This window comes from Camellia sinensis, chromosome 11, assembly GCF_055761805.1.
Source record: "Camellia sinensis isolate YWXY chromosome 11, ASM5576180v1, whole genome shotgun sequence".
NCBI classification, from domain to species: domain Eukaryota; kingdom Viridiplantae; phylum Streptophyta; class Magnoliopsida; order Ericales; family Theaceae; genus Camellia; species Camellia sinensis.
This window is the reverse complement of record NC_138971.1, coordinates 136493596-136517012: the sequence shown is the minus strand read 5'-3', so window position 1 is coordinate 136517012 and position 23417 is coordinate 136493596. Positions and strand designations below refer to the sequence as shown.

General features: G+C 34.2%; 1 protein-coding gene and 1 pseudogene across 1 annotated transcript; one reads left to right on the top strand and one right to left on the bottom strand.

Annotated features, from left to right (window-relative positions):
* The first annotated feature begins 316 nt into the window (after positions 1 to 316).
* LOC114322871 (signal recognition particle subunit SRP54 2-like) lies at positions 317 to 6492 on the top strand (annotated as a pseudogene).
* Positions 6493 to 6578: 86 nt separating this feature from the next.
* Positions 6579 to 8997, bottom strand: LOC114322610 (transcription factor KUA1). The gene is made up of 3 exons (XM_028269958.2): positions 8448 to 8997; positions 7691 to 7887; positions 6579 to 7062 (listed from the first exon to the last, which is right to left on the bottom strand). The coding sequence occupies exons 1-3, from the start codon at positions 8767 to 8769 to the stop codon at positions 6820 to 6822; spliced, it is 762 nt and encodes a 253-aa protein (XP_028125759.1). The 5' UTR covers positions 8770 to 8997; the 3' UTR covers positions 6579 to 6819.
* Positions 8998 to 23417: the final 14420 nt, after the last annotated feature.

Below are 23417 nucleotides of genomic sequence, written 5' to 3'. Positions count from 1 at the left end.
CTTTTTGACTTATAAATAAAAAATACATGATATAAATGTGAACACTATTATAGAGTCAAGGAATGCTATGTTTTTTGAACATGTCTTTCCTTACAAGAAAGGACATGAATTAAGTTCACAGAAAAGAACTTATGATTGTACACAAAGTCAAGAGACTAATGGCAATCAAACACAAGAGACTAGTAATGGTCTCGACCTACAGGATTTAACTGATGATGAACCAAGATGAAGTAAGAGAGTGAGAACATCAAAATCCTTTGGTCCAGATTTTCTGACATACTTGTTAGAAAATGAACCTCAAAGCTTTAAAGAAGCAATGACAGGTCCTGAAGCATCTTTGTGGAAAGATGCTGTTAATAATGAAATTGAATCCATTATGCAAAATCATACTTGGGAATTGGTGGATCTTCCACCTAGTTCTAAACCTCTTGGATATAAGTGGATATTCAAGAGAAAAATGAAAGCAGATGGTTCAATAGACAAGTATAAAGCAAGACTTGTAGTAAAAGGTTACAGACAAAAGGAAGGTTTGAATTATTTTGACACATATTTCCCTGTGACTAGAATAACATCCATTCGCATGCTTATTGCTATAGCAGCGTTGTTTAATTTAGAAATACATCAAATGGATGTTAAGACAGCTTTTTTAAATGGTGATCTAAATGAAGAGATCTATATGGAGCAACCCGAAGGGTTTGTAGTGTCGGGGCAAGAAAAAAAAGTTTGTCGGCTTATAAAGTCTCTTTATTGATTAAAATAAACACCTAAGCAATGGCATGAAAAATTTGATCACGTAATGCTTACTAATGGGTTGAAGATAAACGAATGTGACAAATGCGTTTATGCTAAAAACACTGACTAAGGATATGTCATAGTTTTTCTTTATGTGGATGACACACTTATCATTGGAAGCAGTCAAAAAATGATCAAATCAACTAAGCAAATGCTTAACAAAAGATTTGATATGAAAGATATGAGGGTTTGCAGATGTTATATTAGAAATGAAAATTACTAAAATATCTGACAGATATGCATTATCTCAACCTCATTATATTGAGAAAATTCTTGATAAATTTATCAAGGATGATTTGAATGTAGCTAGAACATCTGTAGATATCAGTCTTTATTTATCGAAAAATAAAGGTGATGCAGTGTCTCAGTTAAAATACTCCAAAATCATTGGAAGCCTAATGTACCTAATGAATTGTACTCGTCCTGACATATCTTATGCAGTCAGTAAATTGAGTAGGTACACTAGTAATCCCGGAGAAGACCATTGGAAAGTGATCATTCAGGTTCTTAGATATCTAAGATTTACCCGTGATCATAGTTTGAACTTTACTCGATATCCAGCAGTACTCGAAGGTTATTGTGATGCAAATTGGACATCGGATACTAAAGATTTAAAATTCACTAGTAGATATGTCTTTACTCTGGGAGGCGCTGTTGTTTCTTGGAAATCCACGAAACAAACATGCATTGCGTGATCCACAATAGAATCCAAGTTCATTGCTTTAGACAAGTAGGAGAAGAAGCAGAATGGCTTCGTCACTTCTTAGAAGACATTCCAATGTAGCCAAAACCTGTGCCAGCTATTTGCATTCATTGTGTTAGTCAATCTGCAATAGGCAGAGCACAAAATCATATGTATAATGGTAAGTCATGACATATTCATCGTCGACATAAGACCGTAAGGCAATTGTTGTCAAATGAAATAATCTCAATAGATTATATAAAATCTAAAGAGAATATTGCGGATCTGTTAACAAAAGGTATGACAAAAGAGCTTGTGTATAGTTCATCGAATGGGATGGGATTAAAGCCTATTACATAAGAGTCATCATAACGGTAACCCTACTTATATGACTGGAGATCCCAAGAACTTAGTTCAAAGGGACAACTAAGTTATGTGTGGCTCGCTAGAAATCACCAAGGGATTAAAATTTCCCAACCCATTCCTATGGTGAGAGTGATATCTGCAACATATGTTGTATGTAGGGGTATAAGATAATAAGAATCACCTATATGAGTGTCGAACTGGGGCCGGTTCTATGAGAATGAAAGAGGCTAAATTCTCCAGAAACACTCATGAAAACCAGGAGCGTTCAAGGCCAAAATGAACACAACAGTGAGAACCACGATGTGTTGGAAGATATTTTGTGTGAAATCTATTGTCTTTGCTTACACAAACGGTTGAACAATTCAAGGCATCGCGTCCATTGGTTAGCTAGTAAGTTTGATAGGTTATCACTAGGGAAGGTTCAAGGCCGAAAGCTACCTATCTTAATGCAAGATATTTTCAACTTATACTCTTTCGATAAAGTCGTTGCATTTCCGTTGTCATCAAATTCCATTCATGTGGGGGATTGTTGGAAATGGTTGAAAAATTCTGGTTAAAAACAGAATTTTTTCCTAACTTTGGTCTATTATTTAGGTGGGACCTGAGCGTCAAATTTGGCTGGTCTAAGTGGTAACGCGTTCTAGGCCGTGTTGTGATTCACGTGGTATATTTGGTTGCTGAAAACCATTATCAGGTGAATGGGAAATGGAAGCCAAAGTGACTTCCATGGAAATGGAGTTTTGGTGGAAATTCCTTAAGGTTGAAAAATGACTTGTTCCACATTGATTTGGTGGGAAGTTTTGAGTGGGTTTATAAAGCATGAGATTGGACCTTGGGGTGTGCCCCAAGGAGTACTCAAGTTTTGGAGGTTATGGGCAAAATGGGCTAGACCCATTGGACCCAAAAATCACCGCGCGCGCCGTCGCCGCCGGTCGGGCGGGTTGGGCTTGGCCCGGGTGTGTGGTTGGGTTAGGCTTGTTCGGCCCAATACTAATCTTTTTGGGTCAAAAACATTTGGATTTAATTTTATTTTTTAAAATGAAATCTGTCCCAGAATTTAAATTAATTTGTTTCGGTTTTTCTCTACACCCAAACAGGTCCCTACGGTTTTATCTGTTTGAATTTTGAATCCAATAGATTTAAATCTGTTTAATTCAAAACCAAACAGGTTTCATACCTGTTCAAAACAGGTTTGCACCTGTTTAATTCAAAATCAATAGTCACTACTATATCTATAAATAGAGAGCCCTTATTTGATGTTTATATTCAGAAATTTCGTACTTTTCCTCTACAAATTTAATCTTCATTTTGCTACATTTAATTTTTGTGAGAAAGAGTGTAAACACTTAGTGTGTTCGTTGAACAAATAAATTGTAGTGCTGCATTTATTTATTGTTGATCAATTTATTTTGGGAGATAGACGTCCATATTCTGAAAGCACCGTAGAGAGGACGAATTTGTCTTAAGGACACAGTTTCAAACACTGGACTTGATCAGAATAATATTCAAGATATTAATCAAGTAAGTTATTTATTTATTTTCTGTTTTTATTATTTATTTAAATCAGATTTTAATTTTGCTTTTGTAACAAAATAAAATCTATTTTTATTTATTTAATTATATTTCTAGTTTGATTCTTGTAATCAAACGTTCTCTCTCCTTTCCTATTTTTCTTTTATATTTTGTTTGTTGTTTAGTACCCAAACAGAATTAATTAATTTAATTACAGTGAAGATTGTCCAACACTATTTGTTATGGATTTAGTTAATCAGACCATGAGAAGTGGCTTCTTAGTTTTCCAGTTTTATTGTTTGTTTCATCTCAAGCCTCTTTGCCAAAACATAATTATACGTCTATGCTCAATAATCAGCCCTTGCTTTATTGTTGTTATGCTGTTACACTAGTCTAAGAGTGGCTCTACTTTACCTTCAGAATCTATTTCGAGAGCTATGCAGAATGTTGGATCCTGGAAAGCCATCTTTCACTTCTGGAAAAAGGAAAACTAGCATCATTTTACAAGGTAATGTCAATTTCTGCAATATCATTCTTTTACTAGATTTGACTTATCTTATTTTGATTTAGCTGCAGTCTGCATTTCATATTGGTAGGTTTGGCCTATGCCTCCGCTAATTGATGTTTACAATCTCAGGGTCTGGTAAAACCACAGCATGTACCAAATATGCTCATTAACATCAAAAGAAAGGTTGGAAACTGGCTCTAGTTTGTGCTGATACATTTATAGCTGGCGCATTTGATCAGTTGAAGAAAAATTCTGCTGAGGCCAGAATACCATATCACGGAAGGTACTGTCATTATGTTTACTGGAGATTATATTTCCCATATTCCTTAGATGTACAGAGGTACGATGCAACCGTAATGGATTTTTTGGCTTTTTGGATCTTGTGAAGACCCCACTTGAGCATTCTAAATTCAGCTGACATTTGGGCAATTACTCATTAATAGGATATCATGCATTTGCATCATTGCTTTAAGGAAAATGAATTAACATTGCAGAAAGTGTAAGTGTCTCTAATTTTTTTCCAATGACTTCCTGACTAATGTGTAGTTGTAGAATTCAATCCATACCACTAATGAAATAGTCTAAAAGTAGATGCATTGTGCTAAATATATGAAATTTGATCACATTGAGTGAAACTTGTATAATTCTGTACATACCTCTGTTTTACCACCACAAGTATGCAATTGAGGATGTTCGAGTTCATGCATCTGAATTCATTAGTGGAATATGAGGGAAGAGAAGTGTCAATATATGTCAAACATATTTAGTTGCATCTATAAAAAGATCTCATTCTCGCATTAACTTCTGATTTATACATTACGTGACGATGATAAGGTTTTTCTTACATATATTTGGAGTCAGATCCTGTCAAAATTGCTGTGGAAGGTGTTGAAAGGTTTAAAAAGGAAAACCATGACCTTATTAACATTGACATGAGCAGGCAGCACAAAGGAATTTGCTCTCTTTGAAGAAATGCAACAAGTGTTTGAACCAATGGTAATTGGCTTGTTTTTAAAATTCCAATTTAACCTTCTTTCACCTTTTTTCGTTGCTCTTGTTATTCAAATGTATCATGTGTAAGAAAAATAAAAAAATAAAAGAATCTGCTTTCATTTTCCAGAAACCAGATCTTGTTGTGTTGGTTATGGACACCTGTATTGGCCAAGCTGCATTTGATCAAGCTGAAGCACTTAAACAAAATGTTTCTGTTGGGGCTGTGCTTGTTACCAAATTATTAGCTTATAGAGCTTGAGCAAAACTAATTCCCGCCATTTTTTTAAAATTAAAAAATGAATGCATTATTAGTTGATCACCTTAATGTTCCGTGATCTCCAAAGTTGTCAGCATTTTATTTTTTCCGCGTTGTGACAACAAAGAGTCCTGTAATATTTATTGGAACTGGAGAGCATATGGACCAGTTGGAAGAATTTGATGTCAAAGCATATGTCTGCCGCCTTCTTGGTACCTCAACTTCTTTTCCCTATTTGACACTCGGTGTTTTGATTATAACCATAGCATTAGCACCTGTGAGATTTCTTATCAATGTCTGCTTTCAACTACACGAAAATAGGCAAGAGGGACTGGTCTTTTCTGGTGGATGAAGTTCGGGAAGCTGTTCCTGTGGATCAACAGATTGAGCTTCTGGAATCTCCGATGAAGAAAATCTTACCTTCTGGAAATTTCAAGCCCTCACAAAAATCAGTTACCAGGTTTGTTAACCTTTGGCTCAACTGCTTATTATTTTCAGTTGCAAATACTCTGAAAATGCAATGGAGTGATAACAATAGGATCTTTCTTGCTTACAGATCTCTTTTTGCTTATTGTTAACTGCTCGGATGATTAGAGTGATAGTAATAGGATCTTTTCTTAATTCAATTTTCAAGGTTGAGTTTTGCTCAAATAGTTCATATCACATTACTCCTGATTTCACCCAAAGAGGATTCAGATGTTGAACAAACCTAGTTTTGATGAAAGACGAGAGCACAGTATCTATTAATTTGCTTATTTGTATAGAAGCACAATTAATTAAGGATAGTTCAAACCTACTCAAAGGAGTAAGAATCTACCGTCTCCAAGCCCATTAGATCATGTGAAAATTTTGAGAAACAAGAATCTCAAGAAATAAATGAAAATATTTGTTTTGGAATAGGGAGACAAAAAATTTTGGCGTGCAAGGTTGAGAAATCAATCAACTATCACTTTGACTCATCAACTGAAATTAATCAACAACAATACTAGGGATCTCCTTTGGTATTATAAGCTAGCTTATTGGGTTAAGATAAGCCCACAAGTAAGCTAGTACTTAAAAAAGCTAGTTCTTTTGGTATATTTTGAAGTTTTTTTTTTTACTTTTCTGATAACTTTTTTAAGTGGCTTAAGTTGACTTTTTGGACAGGAACAAGAGTAGCCAAATAACAGTTGGCTTATTTTAACAACTCAGGCTTATTATAAGCCATGCTAGCATTTTCCAAACTAATTTCAAACAAATTATGTGCAGAAAATCAATGTCCAAGCTCTGATCTTGTAAATGACCCATGGTTCAAGTTTGATACACCAAACATCTGTATCCAACTCAAAAATTTTCAGAGTTTCAAAATTCATCATGCAGCTAGAAGGTTCATTGGATACTAGGAGGACAAGGATTTTGAGGGAGAGCTAGATTCCCACGACATCCGAAACATCCTAGAAGTGAACAAGTCATGGAAACACAACTTTGCATAATATGAAATGAAAATTTTCCTGATCAAATTGAGTTCCCTTATACATTGCCAGTGCCACATTTTCAACTATTTCATGTTTCTTTCTTGGACAAAGGCATGAGACCTTCACCATGAACATTCACACATGTATCATACCCTTTTAAAACCCATACATTCACATATTTATGAAATATATGTATGTATAGAATAGGATGTCCCATACATTTCTGCCTTGGCTCTGCATGATCTTTTTTTTTTTTCTAGACCACACTGATTGGTCCAGCAAAAAGGCCAGCACCTCTACTGGGTGATTTGCTTTGTTGATTCAGCGGCCTTGGGGCTGCAAGTTTAAGCTCTAGATCAGGTGCTTGATTTTCAACAGTTGTCTGGGATTCAAATATTGAACCATGCAGCCAAACAGGCATTGAAGGTTGGCTTGCTTTGCTTGCTTGTTCTTCATGAGAGTGGAAATCCATCACATAACAACCATTTGTCTTCTGTGACTGTGAGACAAAACTCATGCTTGTTAGCAATAACATCAACATCAACAGTTAGGATTCAAAATTGATGGATTTGTGATGGAAAATAAATTCGTACTTAAAGTAATGCTCCACTAATTTTGATGGAAAACATTTTCCATTTTCTATAGCATTTGGTACAATAGAAAACAAATCCACAATGAAAAAAAATCATGATCAATGAAAATGAATTGATTTGGGCAAAAAATCCGTTTTTGCATTTTTATTGGAGAAAATGTCCAAAATTTAATGAGACTCGAGTATTATCAACACCACCAATACTACAACCCCATGTTTAAAAGATTTGGTTTGGTGAATCAAGAGTATATGTGTAACTGTCACCCCAAAGTTAGGTCTAGAGAGAGTGATAATAAATTTCAGGGAATCAATCTTAAAATGCGTTTCAAAACTTAACGACACTAAAAATCTTATCAATGACACCAATACCACAACCCTATGCCTCCTCACACTATGGCTGCCACAACTACTAGTGCAATCATTTTCAGCTCACAACCAAATACAAACTTACTTTTTGAGGTAGACATTTTATTTATAAAAAAATATTTTCTGTCAAAAACAAACAAAATGTTAATTAAAATGGGACTGGTGGTACCTCATCGAATAGGCTAGGACGGCGTTTGTTTTTTTGAAGAGAGATTTGTCGGAGAAAATACTTCTGGGCATGGCTGGCAACTTGGGTAGGAGTTCTTGTGGTGACAAAGTTCCTGGATATGCCTCTCCAGTCTCCTTTCCCAAGCTTTTCCAGCCCTACTAAGAATATCCTGTGCTCCTCTTCACTCCATGGTACACCTAACCCAATTTTTTTCATCACCAAAAACAATAGATCAGTATTTAAGCTGAGAAAATGTGCTGTTTAAAACAAACAATATCTTAAGTGTCCACCATGATTCCAATGATATTGATGTCATCTTTTTTTAATTTTTTTTATAGCAATGTTAGAAACATAGAATGAATCACAGAATGATTTATCAAAAAAGCAATAGAAGGTTAGGATTAGCCGAGTAGATCAACAATACATGGAAAAAATAAAAAGATAAAAAGGAAACCTTATCATTGGCCATTAGTAGAGAACAAGAAGAGAGAGAGAGAGAGAGAGAGGGGGGGGGGGGGGGGGGGGCTGTCGTGGCCTGAAATTTTTTGAGACCCTAAGCTAAACATTGAAATGAAACGTTATCTTGTTGGAGCTTTGAAAAATTAGGGTCTTGAGTAACGATAATTTTTTGAGATTTTCTCTGTAGGTTAAAAATGACAGGCTAAGTGATCTGATGGTCGAGTCAGTTCTAAATAGATAGATATGGAAATCAGACCACGAACAACATGAAGTAAAAGAGAAGTTAATCCAAACTCACCTTTCTTCCTCTCTTGAGTTCGCCGGACAAGCCCTTCAGAGAGATACCCGTTAGGTGCTATCTTAGCAGAATTTTCATCAGTGGAAAGGAGCTGCAAAGATGTAGTAGAAGAAGAAGATGAAGATGGTGTTGATGATGAAGCTGGAAAGCAATCCATGCTTGAACTCTTCTTCATAGCAATAGAAGAAGAAGAGGAAGATATATGAAGTTGAACTCCAAAGAGTTTAAGACCACCAACAAGAGTTATTTTTTGATTATTATGAGTGGTGCAAGTCCTTGAGTTATGACCTATGTTCCCACAATGTGAGCATTTCCTGCCCATTTTCAGAACCACAAAATTCACAAACAGCAACCAGTCCCACAAAACAGATCTTACAGAGAGAGAGAGAGAGAGCGCGCACTAATCACTTGCATGTCTGGTGGTTATCTATATAATGCATGGGATTGGTGGGGTACCAATTCAAACATGGAATAAGGGAAACAGATTGCTGGTGATTGGCTATTTTCCATTTTTTCATATGACAAGTCTACTAACCCGAAATTAATTGGGTTAGCGATTGATCACTTGTATACTTTCAAACTGAAAGTTCAGAGATTAATCATTGGGTAAGTTATCGATAGGTATTAATTATTAAACTTAATTCTCATCAAGTATTGGATAATAAGCCTTTATCTGGATGTGGGTTGGCTTTTTAGTTTTTTGACTATTTTAGTATGGGGTTAAAAAGCCTCGAATGGGATGTTTTTTTGATTTTTTGTGACTTTTGTGAGAGAAAAAATAAAACGATTATAATTTAGATGTGATATTTTGTCTTATTGATTTTTTAACCTATTTTGTCTTTTTTGTGACTAAAATAATCCCAAAACAACATGCCAAACATAACCTAAGTCCACTTATTAAAATTTACACGTAAATCCCCCTGATCATTATGTATAATTGTTTATTCCTTATCTATCAAGAGATACTTGTCATTGATTATTTATTTTTAATCCAAAAGAGTTGGCTTAGTGGGTGTGCAGTTTGGGGCTCGAGATGTATTCTCTCTAGGTTTTAGGTTCAACTCGTACTTGGTGCTATCAATTTTTTGAGACCACACTCGCGGGCTCTGTCAGAGATTTGCCCGATTCATATTGAGGAGGCACTCTGCGTAGGTCTCAAGATTAGTTGACGTGCGCCTAAACTAATCCGAACACCTGATTATCAAATTTTTGTTTGTTTGTTTCTTTACTAAAATAAGGCTCTTTATTACATCAATATTGTAAGTGTTGGTATTAAGCTTGTGAGTATGTGTTTTTACAATTTTTTTTATACAGTTGATTCTCTTGATATTTCTAAATAATCTCCTATCAATTAATAATAAGTAAAAAAAATTATACGAACCTTGAAAATTAAGAAAAAATTATCATCACATGTCAGGCAAACCTCACTATTTTCTTTATGCAAGTGAAGTGGGCACCACAATTTGTTTTTTGAAAAATTATTAAATATTTTTAAAGTATCATATGTTATTATCTATGTAATAATTTTGGCCAACAGAAAATTATAACACACTAAATAAGTCATCATTCGTTTCTCATCTACCTATAATAGTAAATCAATATATTCTACTCGTAAAAAATTTCGTTACGTAATTGATTTCGAATATTATGTAAGAAATGTTACATGATACTCTAATATTGTATTTGGTTGAAAGATTTAGGAAGAGATTTGAAAAAGAAAAAAGAAAAGGTGTGTGAAACTATATGAAATATAAGTATATTTTATTCATATTTCACCTACCTTTTCTCTTTCCGTTTCTAAATTTTTTTTCCAAATCTTTCCACCAAACACATAAGACTACTACATAATTACATGTATTTTTTTAATCATTTTCTTGTAATTTTTTTTGATGCTCGCAGACTAATTTTTACCCAAGGTTTATCAAAAAGAAATTATCAATCAATCTCTCTCTCTCTCTCTCTCTCTCTCTCTCTCTCTCTCTCTCTCTCTCTCTCTCTCTCTCTCTCTCTCTCTCTCTCTCTCTCTCTCTCTCTCTCTCTCTCTCTCTCTCTCTCTCTCTCTCTCTCTCTCTCTCTCTCTCTCTCTCTCTCTCTGTGTGTGTATATAAAAAAGCTTATCTTGTGATGGAATCAATGGTGTCAACATATAATCCATCCCCCTAAGTGGAATCCACCAATTGAGGGCAAAACGGTAAGATTGACAAATTAATCGGTCAAATTCGCTGTTCACTAAAGCAACTACTTCTACACTAATAAGCATTATTAGATGCATTTAATTCACATAAAACAAATGCATAAAATACATTAACATCACTTAAACAATAGTACATAACTTCTTATCTACTTGACATATTATTTGGTAATTCACACTTTCCATGTCGTTTATGCAGTTAATGTCAAATTTGTCTGTCAATTTTTATTAGTTTCATTAATGAAAAATCGAAATGGTAACTTAAAGTATAATTGAATCAACTGTCACAATTAAAAATAATGTAACTAAAATGAAATTTCGATAAAAGTTTAACTCTTTTAAGTATAATTAATCTAAATACCTCCCCATATTGTCTATCTTATTGGAGCTTCATTTTGTGATAAAGTTAGACAAAATTTTAAAATGTTCTAAATGTGTATGTCTGATGAAGATACTCCTATTATTTTATTTAAAATAATCTTTTTTTTAGGCAAATAATAGAATATCAATAGGTTAGTTAATTAGATTACAATGAAAGGATCACAGTTGCTCCTTCACCTCAAATCGTAAACCCTTGATCTTCTTATTATCCCAAGGGATAATTACAAGAACTATTAGGTCAACTGTCTTGTCCGTTCATTTGAAATAATCTAAAAAGCCCGTTCATTTGAAATAATCTAAAAAGCAGGAAAAAATCCATGGAGATTATGGTTCCATTAATTAAGATTGGCACATTTTATTTATGGAGTGTACATGTGAAGAAATGTGTATAGGAGAGAGGAAAGGTAGTTGGTTGGAGAGGGAAAAAGCTGCACCTATGTTTTGTAAGAGGTAGTTGGATGGAATGACTTAGAGATGGGAGATTCTCATTTAAAATTTGTGTATGAGTGAGAGAGAGAAAGATGCAAAGTTGATGTTGATGAACCAACACAATTATAGTTGGAAAGTTGTCTAAAGTGTAACATTGCTTGCAAGTCTCAAGCCATAAGATATGCTTGCAGGATTAGAGGCTTTTACATTGGACTTATTTGATAATTCGTTTTAAATTTTTATTTTTGCATTTTATGTAAAACAAATTGTTAAGGAAGGGCGGACCTGATATAGCGGTAAAGCTACTCCTTGGTGACCTAGAGGTCACAGGTTCGAGTCACGGAAATAGCCTCTCCACTTGCGGGGATAAAGTTATGTACATCAACTTTTCCCCAGATCTAGCTTAAACGGGAGTTTTGTGCACTGAATACGCCTTTTACGTAAAAAAAATTGTTAAGCAAATTATTTTTGAAAAAGGATAGGTTTTCATCTACTCCAATAATTGGATCGAAAAGACTAGGTGAGGGGTTGTGAATCCATTTCGGTGAACCGTTTGTCTTTTAGTGTCCCACAACTAAATCCCTTATGCAAAAAAATTATGTTAATTGATTTTTGTAAGTCATATGATTAGATTATATTTGTCTAAAAAATTGACGATAAGTATAACTTTGAGTTTGTTAGATCATCTTTTTAAAGACAAATATGATCCAATCATATAGCTTTCTACATCGAGTTAATATTTTTTGCATAAATAATGTACCTAATGGACATTGTGAACTAAGATGGACTCCAGATGAGCTCACAACTAAGACTGTACAAAATACCGCTCAATTCGCTAAAACTACACCGATCCGCATTAATCCGTACCGCTCCATCCGCTAACCGCGGTTTAAACTTTAAAATTTATAATTCCCCTTCAAAACCGCTCCGCTTTGCTGTAATTAATAAATATATATTTTTCAACCTATAATGAAATATCAAAGTAAAAACGAGTATGAAAAAGATTTAATATGTGAAATTTATTACAAATTAATAGTTATACATATGAAAAATATTATGTAAAAATAGTTTGTATTATATATATGAAAAATATTATATAAATTAGTGTTATATATTATGTAAAAACTTGATAATTTGTTAGAATATTCTTCAATTCGCCAATCCGTCCAAAACCGCTCAAACCGCAATTTGCCAATCCGCCAATCCCCTAATCGGCCATTCAAGTTATAATTTTACTTTCAAACCGCTCGAACCGCACCGCGCACACTCCTAGCCACAGCCCTCTCAACTCAACTGGATCCTTTAGTCCAATTATTAGACAGGAGAAAGCCTATTCCTTTTCAAAATTATTTTCAATTTTTTCTTTAGTAAAAGAAATCCACTTTTTGAGAAACAATAAGAAGTTTTCAAATTTTTAAAAACTTTCAGAAAAAATAAATTAAAAACAATAAGGACTTTTCATTATTTTGTTTTCGGTAACAATAAAATAAAAATAAAAACACACAAGCAACCAAGTGGGTGTGAAATACAATGAATTTCCGTATGGGGCCACCTAGACATACACCTGGTCTGAAAATGTCAATTTCATGGCTTAGCTTGTTTTAATTTATCAATGTGCAAGTAAATCCACAAGCTATCGTCATTAATCTAAATTAAAAAACAAAACAAAAAAACAGAAAACCAAATACATGAAAATTTATCTCAAGTAAACCTACCCATGAAAATTATTTTGAAAATTTACAGATAATTTTTAAAAAATAATCTCAAATCAATTAGAAGCTTTTTTAAATTGGTAAAAAATATAACACACACATATATTTGGTGTGCAGAAGACACTCGTTAATTATTGACTAAAAACATGACAAAGTATAGCTCTCAACCCCCCCCAAAAAAAAAAAATAATAAATAAATAAATAAAACAGTATATACATACATCAGAAAAACTTGAATGAAAAATCAATTTTTTCAAAAGCATTTTGAAAAACATGACCCATAAAATAAAGGAAGCGATGTTTCTTTTTTCCAATAGAAGCAATCTTTTGCATATAATCAATTAGCAAATTCGATGTAGATGGAGATTGAGAACTAGAAAAATAATTACTTAGTAAGACAAATTAGCCCAGATACACCATCCCTAGTTAATTGTTTTTGGTCTTAATTACTAATTGGGTATGATCAAATGTGTCACGATCTTTCTTTGTCCATTTATCTCAAGTAATCTTTGTATAGCGTGATAGATTTCTTTAACTGTAATAGAGAAGTGACTTAAAACAGAAGGATAGAAGAGATCCAAATAGAACATCTTTGTCTTGTATGTCAATCCCATGCTAATTTATTTTTAAGTGTTTTTCCACCATTTGATATGTAAAATGTTTTTGAATTTGATTGATTGTTAATAAATTTCTCTAACTATGATAGAAGAATGAATCGGGATAGAAAGATAGGAGAGATTTGAATAGGGGATCAATGCCCTTTAATTTATGGATTTCATATATCAAAAATACAATGTATGTGAATCTCAAGCTGAGTTCATTTATAAATGTTTTTTTTCACTATTTGATATAAATTGCCTTTTTAACATTCGTATTCATTTAATGTGATGGTTGGGGAATCTTCTTCTCAAAAAAAAAAAAAAAAAAAAACATAAATAAATAAAACAAAATGACAAAGAATTAAATAAGAGGAATTTTCCATTTGCTTGATGAAGTGATTTAATTATTACTAACTTCTTTATTTGTGAGTGCTTTGCATTGTTATAATACACAACTTGAACCCCTGTGAGTTCTCTCTTGCTCATCATATCATCTATCAAGAATTAATTAATACAAAAAATAAAAATAAAAATATTCATGTCTTATGTTTTTATAGGACTGTGTTAAGGATTCAATTAGTGAATAAATTTTTTTTTAATAAAATGTCCAACTCTAACTGAGTATACAAGAAATGCAATTGAGTCTAAGGTCTTGTTTAGTTCAAGCTATTTAGTTTGAAAAAACATTGACTTATTTTCATCTTGTTCAAACTTTTTTCAAATTTAATCAATTTAATTTTTTAATTTTTTTTTAGGATCCTCATGACCATAAGAACCTAAGAAAAACTCATCAAATTTGAAGAAATCCCTACTAAGATGACAAATTAGAGGAACCTAATAAAAATAAAATAAAAAATATTAGTTTGTACAAAAATTCTAATGAAATGAAAGCACGTCGATTTTTCTTGAGTTAGCTGAACCAAACAAAGCCTAAGAAAATCAAAGTCTTATGGTGAGCATAAACCAAAAAAAAAAAAAAAAAGGTTTATTTGTCTTATTAAGTTTAAGGTGTTAATATAAATTTCAGAACATAAACCTTACACTTTGGATCATTTACCATGTGTATTATCAAGAAATCAAGACAAAATGACATACCTGAATCCATTGATGAACGGTTAAACGGAAGCGTCTGATTGTCAATAAAACCTTAATATTGACTTTGTTAGAGCCTTCTAATCCTTTCCCTTTGGTGCCTTATGTTTCTTCTTGAGAGGATTTAGAAAAACAAAACAATATTCTTATTTTTTCACCTTGGGAAGGAATAGGGACCATAACCTTTTAAAGGTTGTAATTGGTTTTTATAACTAAAAGGTAATGAAAACCAATAAATTAACCATTATTGGTTTTAAAACTGAAAGGTAATGAAAACCAATAAATTAACCATTATTGGTTTTAAAACTAAAAGGTAATGAAAACCAACTTTAACCAATATGTTTTAATTTCTATTTCTGCCCCTCATAGAAATAGAAATTATACAACTAGTATCTACACATTAGGTCCATAACACATATACCCTTAAGCTTATTAACTAAATTGAATCACTTAAATTGTAGGCTTCTTATAAATGATAACACCACATTTAATTATGTGGTCCCATTGAGACATTATCTAACAATCTCCCACTGGACCACATATGTATCCTGAAAAATGTGCTTAACTTTAGTGAGCTCAGAAATTTGTTATCATAACTTGAGGGTATCCAAACAATCTTGTCCATTAACTATATTAATATAGGATCAAAGCGGTCTTCGTTACATCAATCGTAACTCGACTCACCAATGGTCACGTATACTAATACAGCTAAATGACATAGATCAATCATGGATGCGTAGCATGGAAATTACATGTGATGTGATCCATACATGCCTATTTCCAACTAGTCCTACTTAACTTTATTGAGATCAATACTTCACAATACGTAACAGAGCGTAATAAACTGAATATTTCATTTCTGCAGAAATTAATCTAATTACATAGATAAAACTCAAGGCTGACATAAAGCAGTAATATAAATACAAACTCCCACTAAACCAGAATGTTCTCAAATAGAACAACACCCATCTGCGCAGTGTGCTCATGAAAGACCTTGGGTGGTAGTCCCTTCGTAAGTGGATCCGCTATCATGGAGTTTGTCCCAATACGTAATAGAGCGTAATAAACTGAATATTTCATTTCTGCAGAAATTAATCTAATTACATAAATAAAACTCAAGGCTGACATAAAGCAGTAATATAAATACAAACTCCCACTAAACCAGAATGTTCTCAAATAGAACAACACCCATCTAAGCAGTGTGCTCATGAAAGACCTTGGGTGGTAGTCCCTTCGTAAATGGATCCGCTATCATGGAGTTTGTCCCAATGTGCTCTATGGAAATCTGTCCACTCTCCACTTATGAGAGTTGGAACTTTCCATGGCTTGATGAAAGTTGATTGGATCATCTTTCGACATTCCATTTTCTACCTCATGTTCATGGAGATATACAATATAATCATCTGAAAATGAAAATCTCCTTTCTCTGGTGGATCGCCTTAATCACACAAATTCTTGAGGTTGAGGTTGTAGAGTTTGTTCCTCAGGAACAATTACCTCATCTTGAATGGGGGTTTGAACTATATTATCTTGAACAACATTGTCTGGTTGAGGATTTGAAATTACTTCTCGAGCAATGACAGGTATAGGAACCTGTGATTGGTCAAAAGTAGTAGTAGGAAGTGGGATTACTCCTGCTTCCTTCTCAAAGACAATGTCTCTAACTGGATTTCTCCCCCCAAACTCAACATCCTCAAAAAATGTTGCAATTACCTCATGTTCACATTAAGTTACCAAACAGATAATCTCTAAATAAATTAATTTAATGACAACATCTCAAGATACCTAGCACAACATTAATATCAAGCCTTTGGGTAGTGATATTAACTGTAAGTGGTATTCTTGTTGTAATGATCAAACATTGACAATAAGTTATGTCAAATAACAAATCTATCTTTTGATGGATTTATTATTCACATTAGGTTTTCTTGACAATTGGCACATGTTTATCACCACAAAATGTGTGTATAATTCTGCTAAGTCTTAATCATGTCTTTGGACCGATAAATACCCGCATGAGATACACAGACATGAACTTCAAAACATTCCATATAAAACAATCTAGACAAGAGAGATCACTTTTGTGACATCTTGTTTGAATTGACATATATTGAGAATGTTAGAAAATTAAATTTCTGTAGACGTTGTATGAAGTTACATTAAATTTAAAGTTTTCTAAATTTGTGACCCTGTATATGTTTTATAATCTGCAGCAATTCCAATTATATATATACATATATAAATAGAATTGACGGGTCCAAAAAATAAATAGTTTTTTTTATTTTTTATGATGTTCAAAATTAAACCGATCAAATCGCAAGATATATCTATATATATATAAATACATGATGTTCATCCATTTAAGAGAAAAAAAAAAACTGCCCACCGAATCATTTTACAATTCCAGAAAACAGATTGCCATTTTCACAGAACAAAACAAGAAAAAACAGAATTTACATCCATAAGAAAATTCAGAATCTAATTCCAGGAAACTAAATAGAATGAATAAAGCATATCAATTCTGATAAGACACATGATATGCATGCTCTGATACCACTTGTTAACATAAATTTCAGAACATAAACTTACACTTTGGATCATTTACCATGTGTATTATCAAGAAATCAAGACAAAATGACATACCTGAATCCATTGATGAACGGTTAAACGGAAGCGTCTGATTGTCAATAAAACCTCAATATTGACTTTGTTAGAGCCTTCTAATCCTTTCCCTTTGGTGCCTTATGTTTCTCCTTGAGAGGATTTAGAAAAACAAAACAATATTCTTATTTTTTCACCTTGGGAATGAATAGGGACCATAACCTTTTAAAGGTTGTAATTGGTTTTCATAACTGAAAGGTAATGAAAACCAATAAATTAACTATTATTGGTTTTAAAACTGAAAGGTAATGAAAACTAATAAATTAACCATTATTGGTTTTAAAATTGAAAGGTAATGAAAACCAACTTTAACCAATATGTTTTAATTTCTATTTCTGCCCCTCATAGAAATAGAAATTATACAACTAGTATCTACACATTAGGTCCATAACATATATACCCTTAAGCTTATTAACTAAAATTGAATCACTTAAATTGTAAGCTTCTTATAAATGATAACACCACATTTAATTATGTGGTCCTATTGAGACATTATCTAACATAAGGAACCTAATTTTTTTTTTAAAAAAATTATCAATTAAAAAATCCTAACAAGATGAAAGTAAGTCAATTTTTTTTTAGGCAGCATGAACCAAACTAGACCTAAAAGGAATTGAAGCTATATGCCCCAATTAAGTTTGAACTAAATAAATCTTTTTGCTCGTTAATCAAAAGGTTGAGTCATTTCAACCAGAATTATCACATAACTCAAGCACACAATTTGATCATGTATTTGTCTAATGGGAATTTGAGATTTGTCTATAATATTTTTTTGTTTTACAGATCATATAAGCATTTAGCCTAAGTAGCCACACAAATAACCTCGTATTTCTGAAATAAATAAATAAAAATTACACCATTTGAACAAAGGCACAAGTGTCCACATCAGGTACAATGTTTATACCTCTTCTAACAGTAAAGAAAACTCAAAAGGCTTTAGTTGAGTACTTGATCAGGTGTCATAATAAACAAAGCACCATTAGTTGCATTTGAGCTTTGTGATTAGACTTAACAATGTTAATTATCAATATTGATCACTTTATGTCAACACCCTCACAACAACATTACAAAATTATTAACTCATCAAATGGTTAATATGATCCACTCAAGTATATCAATACAATTCTCCTATCAAGTTACGGACTATAATAAATTAAATTTTTAGAGAAAAAAATTTATTTAATCTTTTAGGAATAAAATATTTTAGTTAGCAAACGTGTCACCGTGTACTTTTAATGACAAAATTGGGTATGTAGTAATAATTTGTGATATCCCTATTCCGTAATATGCTGATCGGTTCTTAATTTAAATATGATTATGTGTTTGATATGATTCTGTGTGCCAATTATGTGAATATACGTGGTTTTGGAAATTCTATCTGTTCACCGTAAGAATATCTGTTTGAATAATCTGCTTTGAAAATTTAATTGAGGGCCTTATCGGCCACAGAACCCAAAATTGATTACGCCTTTGTGATTAGTATAATTTTTAGAGCCCACGGTGAAATTTAATTGAAAATTGATTTGGATCAAATTAAACAGATTAATATTGGTGATTTAATGCCCAATTACTTAATATTATTAATCAATTGTTAGTGGGTTATGTTATATAGACTCTAGACCCTCAAACTTCTTCCCTTAGTGCATTTGGCTGATGCTTGGACTCAAAATTAAGAGAGAGCCGACTATAGAGAGGGAGAAAGAGGGATTGTGCAATTTTGGTCTTGAGACATGGAGATTTGAAGTCTAAATCAAGATTTGATCATAAATTGAAAAGATTAAGGCTTCTAGGTGAGTGAATTTGTACATCCTAGTTTGTAATCCTTGTGAATTCAAGTTGAATGTTGATAAGGAACATAAATGAATTGATCATGTTGAAATTGAGTTGTTTATGTTGAATTAAAGGTCAATGTGTGCATGCATGGGTATAATTGTTTTGAATTTGTATAGTTGAGCACCAAACGTAGGATCTATATAAGTTTTAAGTTGAAGCTCATGTTTTTAACCATTTCTTCATCATGTGAGTTGAGAATGAGGGAGATATACCACATGCATGTACAATCTATGGGAGTAGGAGTTCGAATGGTTGAATTTATCTTGTTGGACACGAATTTCATGTAAATTGGAGCATGCATGTGATTAATTAGCAAAAATTGAGCTTCATTGTGATGTAATTTAGTGCTTGTACCATGTTAGTACTCGAATATATGAAGTTGGAGTCGAAACCATGCATTTGGAACCTTTGAATTCGAAGTTGGAGCTCAAAGAACAGTTCTGGAATTTCCAGAAATTTTGATGTCCGCTCGAGCGGGAAAACCGCCGCTCGAGCGTGAATTTCGTGCTCCCAGCACTTTTTGTAGACATGGTGTCCGCTCAAGCGGGGTATTTCACGCTCGAGCGTGGAGCCATGTAGAGAGGCCTTCCGCTCGAGTGCCGGATTTCGCGACCGAGCGTAATTTTGAGGCATCCAGTACTTTTGTAGGCCTTAAGGGTCCGCTCGAGCGGGGACCCTGTTTTCTGAAACTCTGTTTTTGCACTCTGTCTTCTGTTTTCCGTTCTCTTTCACTTACAAGCACTCGTAGACATATGTTAAGCATTGTAAATGAGTTAAAGAGATAAGAATGAAGCCTAAAGAGAAAAAATGTGAATTTTGAACGGATTGAATTATTAATGACCCTTCTATGTTCATGGCATGTGTAGGGTCGAGTTCTAGGGCGAACCAATCAACCGATCACTGTGAGTAATATCTTAATAAGATATTGTAGTATGTTATTGTCCAATTGTTACTTCTATGTAAGTTTTGCAAGTTCATTAAATTGAATGCTGGACAACGATTGAAATGAATGATTGGGCCAAATGTCGATTGAAATGAATGATTGGGCCAAAGGCCGATTGAGATGAATGATTGGGCCGAAGGCCGATAGAAACGAATGATTGGGCTAAAGGCCGATTGAAATGAATGATTGGGCCGAAGGTCGATGGAAACGAATGATTGGGCCGAAGGCCGATTGATGCGAATGATTGAGCTGGAGGCCGATTAACATGAATGATTGGGCCAAAGGCCGATTGACATAAATGATTTGGCCGAAGGCCGATTGATGTAAATGATTAGGCCGAAGGTCGATTGACATAAATGATTGGGCTGAAGGCCGATTGATGTAAATGATTGGGCCGAAGGCCGTTTGCTGTATTGTTTCAATAATTGCTTATGTAACTTGCTTATTTGATATTATTCACTGGACATTCGCTCATACTCATTCATGTACATGTAGGTGAGCTAAGGGACGTCCAAAATCAGCCCCGGTGAAATTGTGAGAAACAGTCAGAGTTTTGAAGAGTCAGCCCAAAAGTCTCACGCACGAGACTGACTTCGCCTTTTGTCATTTTGTTTATGCAGTTATGTTGGCAAAGTCTTCGTATATATCTGTACATAGTTACCTTGGGTTGGCTTACTTTTGTATGATCCTGTATGTACAGTGTTTTGCATTAGTACATAATCTGTTGTGAGTTATTAGCATATAAATGTCTGAAATGTTATGATGTGCATATAAGCACAGCTCTATGGACAAAGTTTTAAATTGCTTCCATTTGGCCCTTTTTACTCTGATGAGTTTTGACTTATTTAAATGGAGGCTGTAGGTAATCTCAGGGTTACTGGCCGGTTATGGCCTTAACCCATAGGGGCGGGTTCGGGTCATGACAGAGTGGTATCAGAGCATGAGTTAATAAGTCACACACTTGTCCAAAAGAGCAATAAGCGTCTAGAAAAGATCTAGGATGCATTCATAAGTATGAATTTGAAAGCATCGAGGATGTGCTTAATTGTTGTAATATGAACAACTACGTGTTATAAATTTGTGATTTACTTGCTTCACAATTATCCGAATATGTATGCTTTTGTTATATGCATAACCGTATATCTGTTGTATGAAATATAATGCAAGCTTAATCAGATGGTGAGAACAAGAGGTGATGAATTAGAGGAATCCTCGGCTGCCAGAATAGATAGAATAGAAAGACTGATACAGCAAATGGCAGAAACTTTGAGACAACAACAGGAATGGCAGCAACAGTGGCAACAACCACATCTTCCACCTCCACCACCGGCACCTCCTGTGCCAGATAATCAGAACGATGACCGAGTCATAGCTTTCACCAAAGAGTTCAAGAAGATGAAACCACCGCAGTTCCATGGTGGATTAGACCCTTTGAAAGCTGAAGCTTGGGTCCTCGGCATTGAAAAGCTGTTCAAAGTGTTCCCGTGTTCAGAGACACAAAAAGTGCTTCTAGCCACCTTTATGCTAGAAGACGAGGCAAAAATATGGTGGATGTTGATGCGTGAGAATTACAAAGATGCCGATTGGACAAAATTTATGGAAATCTTCTACGACAAGTACTTTCCGCAGTGTGTTCGGGATAGGAAGGTAGCCGAGTTCAAGGAACTGAGGCAAGACAGCATGACTGTAGCCGAGTATGAGGCCAAGTTCACTGAATTGGCCAGGTTTGCGCCACACATAATTGATACAGACTATAAAAAGGCGAGACATTTTGAAGGCGGGCTTTGAAGCGACATTCTAGAAAAAGTGAATGTCTTGAAACTGGAAACCTACATTGGGGTACTTGACAGGGCCTTAATATCAGAAACTAATATAGCTAGACAAACCAAACCGACAACTTCCTGGAAAGGTGGTAAGAGGCAGGGCTTCTTTTCAAAGAAGAAGTTTCCAAAGAAGCAAAATACGGGCTCCTCGAATACTACTAATTCTTCTAGAGATACAACCCCGCTGTGTACTAACTGTGGTAACAGGCATCGAGGGGTTTGTTACCGTGTGTCAGGAGCTTGTTTTAATTGTGGTAAACAGGGGCATATGGCTAGAGATTGAAAGCAAAATCGTGGAAAATTTGCTGCTAGTTCAACAGCATCAGTCCTAAAACTAGGAAATGCTACGGGATCTACTCCCACCGGAGATACTGTGAGACATGGAAGAGTTTTTGCGCTTGTTCCAGGTGATACACGGAATGCCAATGCCGTTGTCTCAGGTACTATTTCAATATGTAATTAGGATGCCTTTGTATTAATTGACTCTGGATCAACGCACTCATTTGTGACATGTACATTTGCATCTAAACTGAATAGACCCCTAGAATTATTGCCATATTTGCTATGTGTGTCTGCTCCATCGGGGGAATCTGTGCTGTGTGAATCTATATATCGGTTTTGTGATATGCATATTGAGGATACTACCCTATATGTAGATTTATTGCCCTTGAATTTTAGACATTTCGATGTAATTTTGGGCATGGATTGGTTGACCAAGTATTGTGCCACCATAGACTGTGTGACAAAAAAGGGTTGTATTTGACCCACCAGAACAGAAAGAGATTGTGTTTGTGGGTAATGGGGTAGTGCCTCCACCTTATTTGGTATCTGCAATGAAAGCATGTAAACTGATCAGGAAAGGGTGCCAGGATTATTTGTGCTATGTGTTGTCTGAACAATCTGAGAATGTTGAATTGAATGATATTCCTATTGTTAGAGGATTTCCAGATGTGTTTCCAAATGAATTACCAAGAGAATTGGTAGACAAGGAGATAGAGTTTACCATTGAAACTGTATCAGGCACCCAACCCATTTCTAAAACTCCATACAGGATGGCTATCGCTGAGATGAAAGAATTGAAGGAACAGTTGCAAGACCTTCTTGACAAGGGGTTTATCCAACCTAGAACTTCACCTTGGGGTGCACCGGTACTATTTGTGAAAAAGAAGGATGGAACTTTGCATTTATGCATCGATTACCGGGAATTGAACAAGGTAACGATAAAGAACAAGTATCCCTTACCCCGTATTGATGACTTATTTGACCAATTGCAGGGATCACAGGTGTTTTCTAAGATTGATTTGAG

Bases quoted from the DNA above. Each gene is read 5' to 3' on its own strand.
- LOC114322610 (XM_028269958.2), bottom strand. From the start codon at position 8,769: ATGGGCAGGAAATGCTCACATTGTGGGAACATAGGTCATAACTCAAGG. The intron at 7,888-8,447 runs GTGAGTTTGGAT...AAATTGGGTTAG, and splicing joins AACTCAAGAGAGGAAGAAAG to GTGTACCATGGAGTGAAGAG. The intron at 7,063-7,690 runs GTACCACCAGTC...TTTGTCTCACAG, and splicing joins GTCCTAGCCTATTCGATGAG to TCACAGAAGACAAATGGTTG.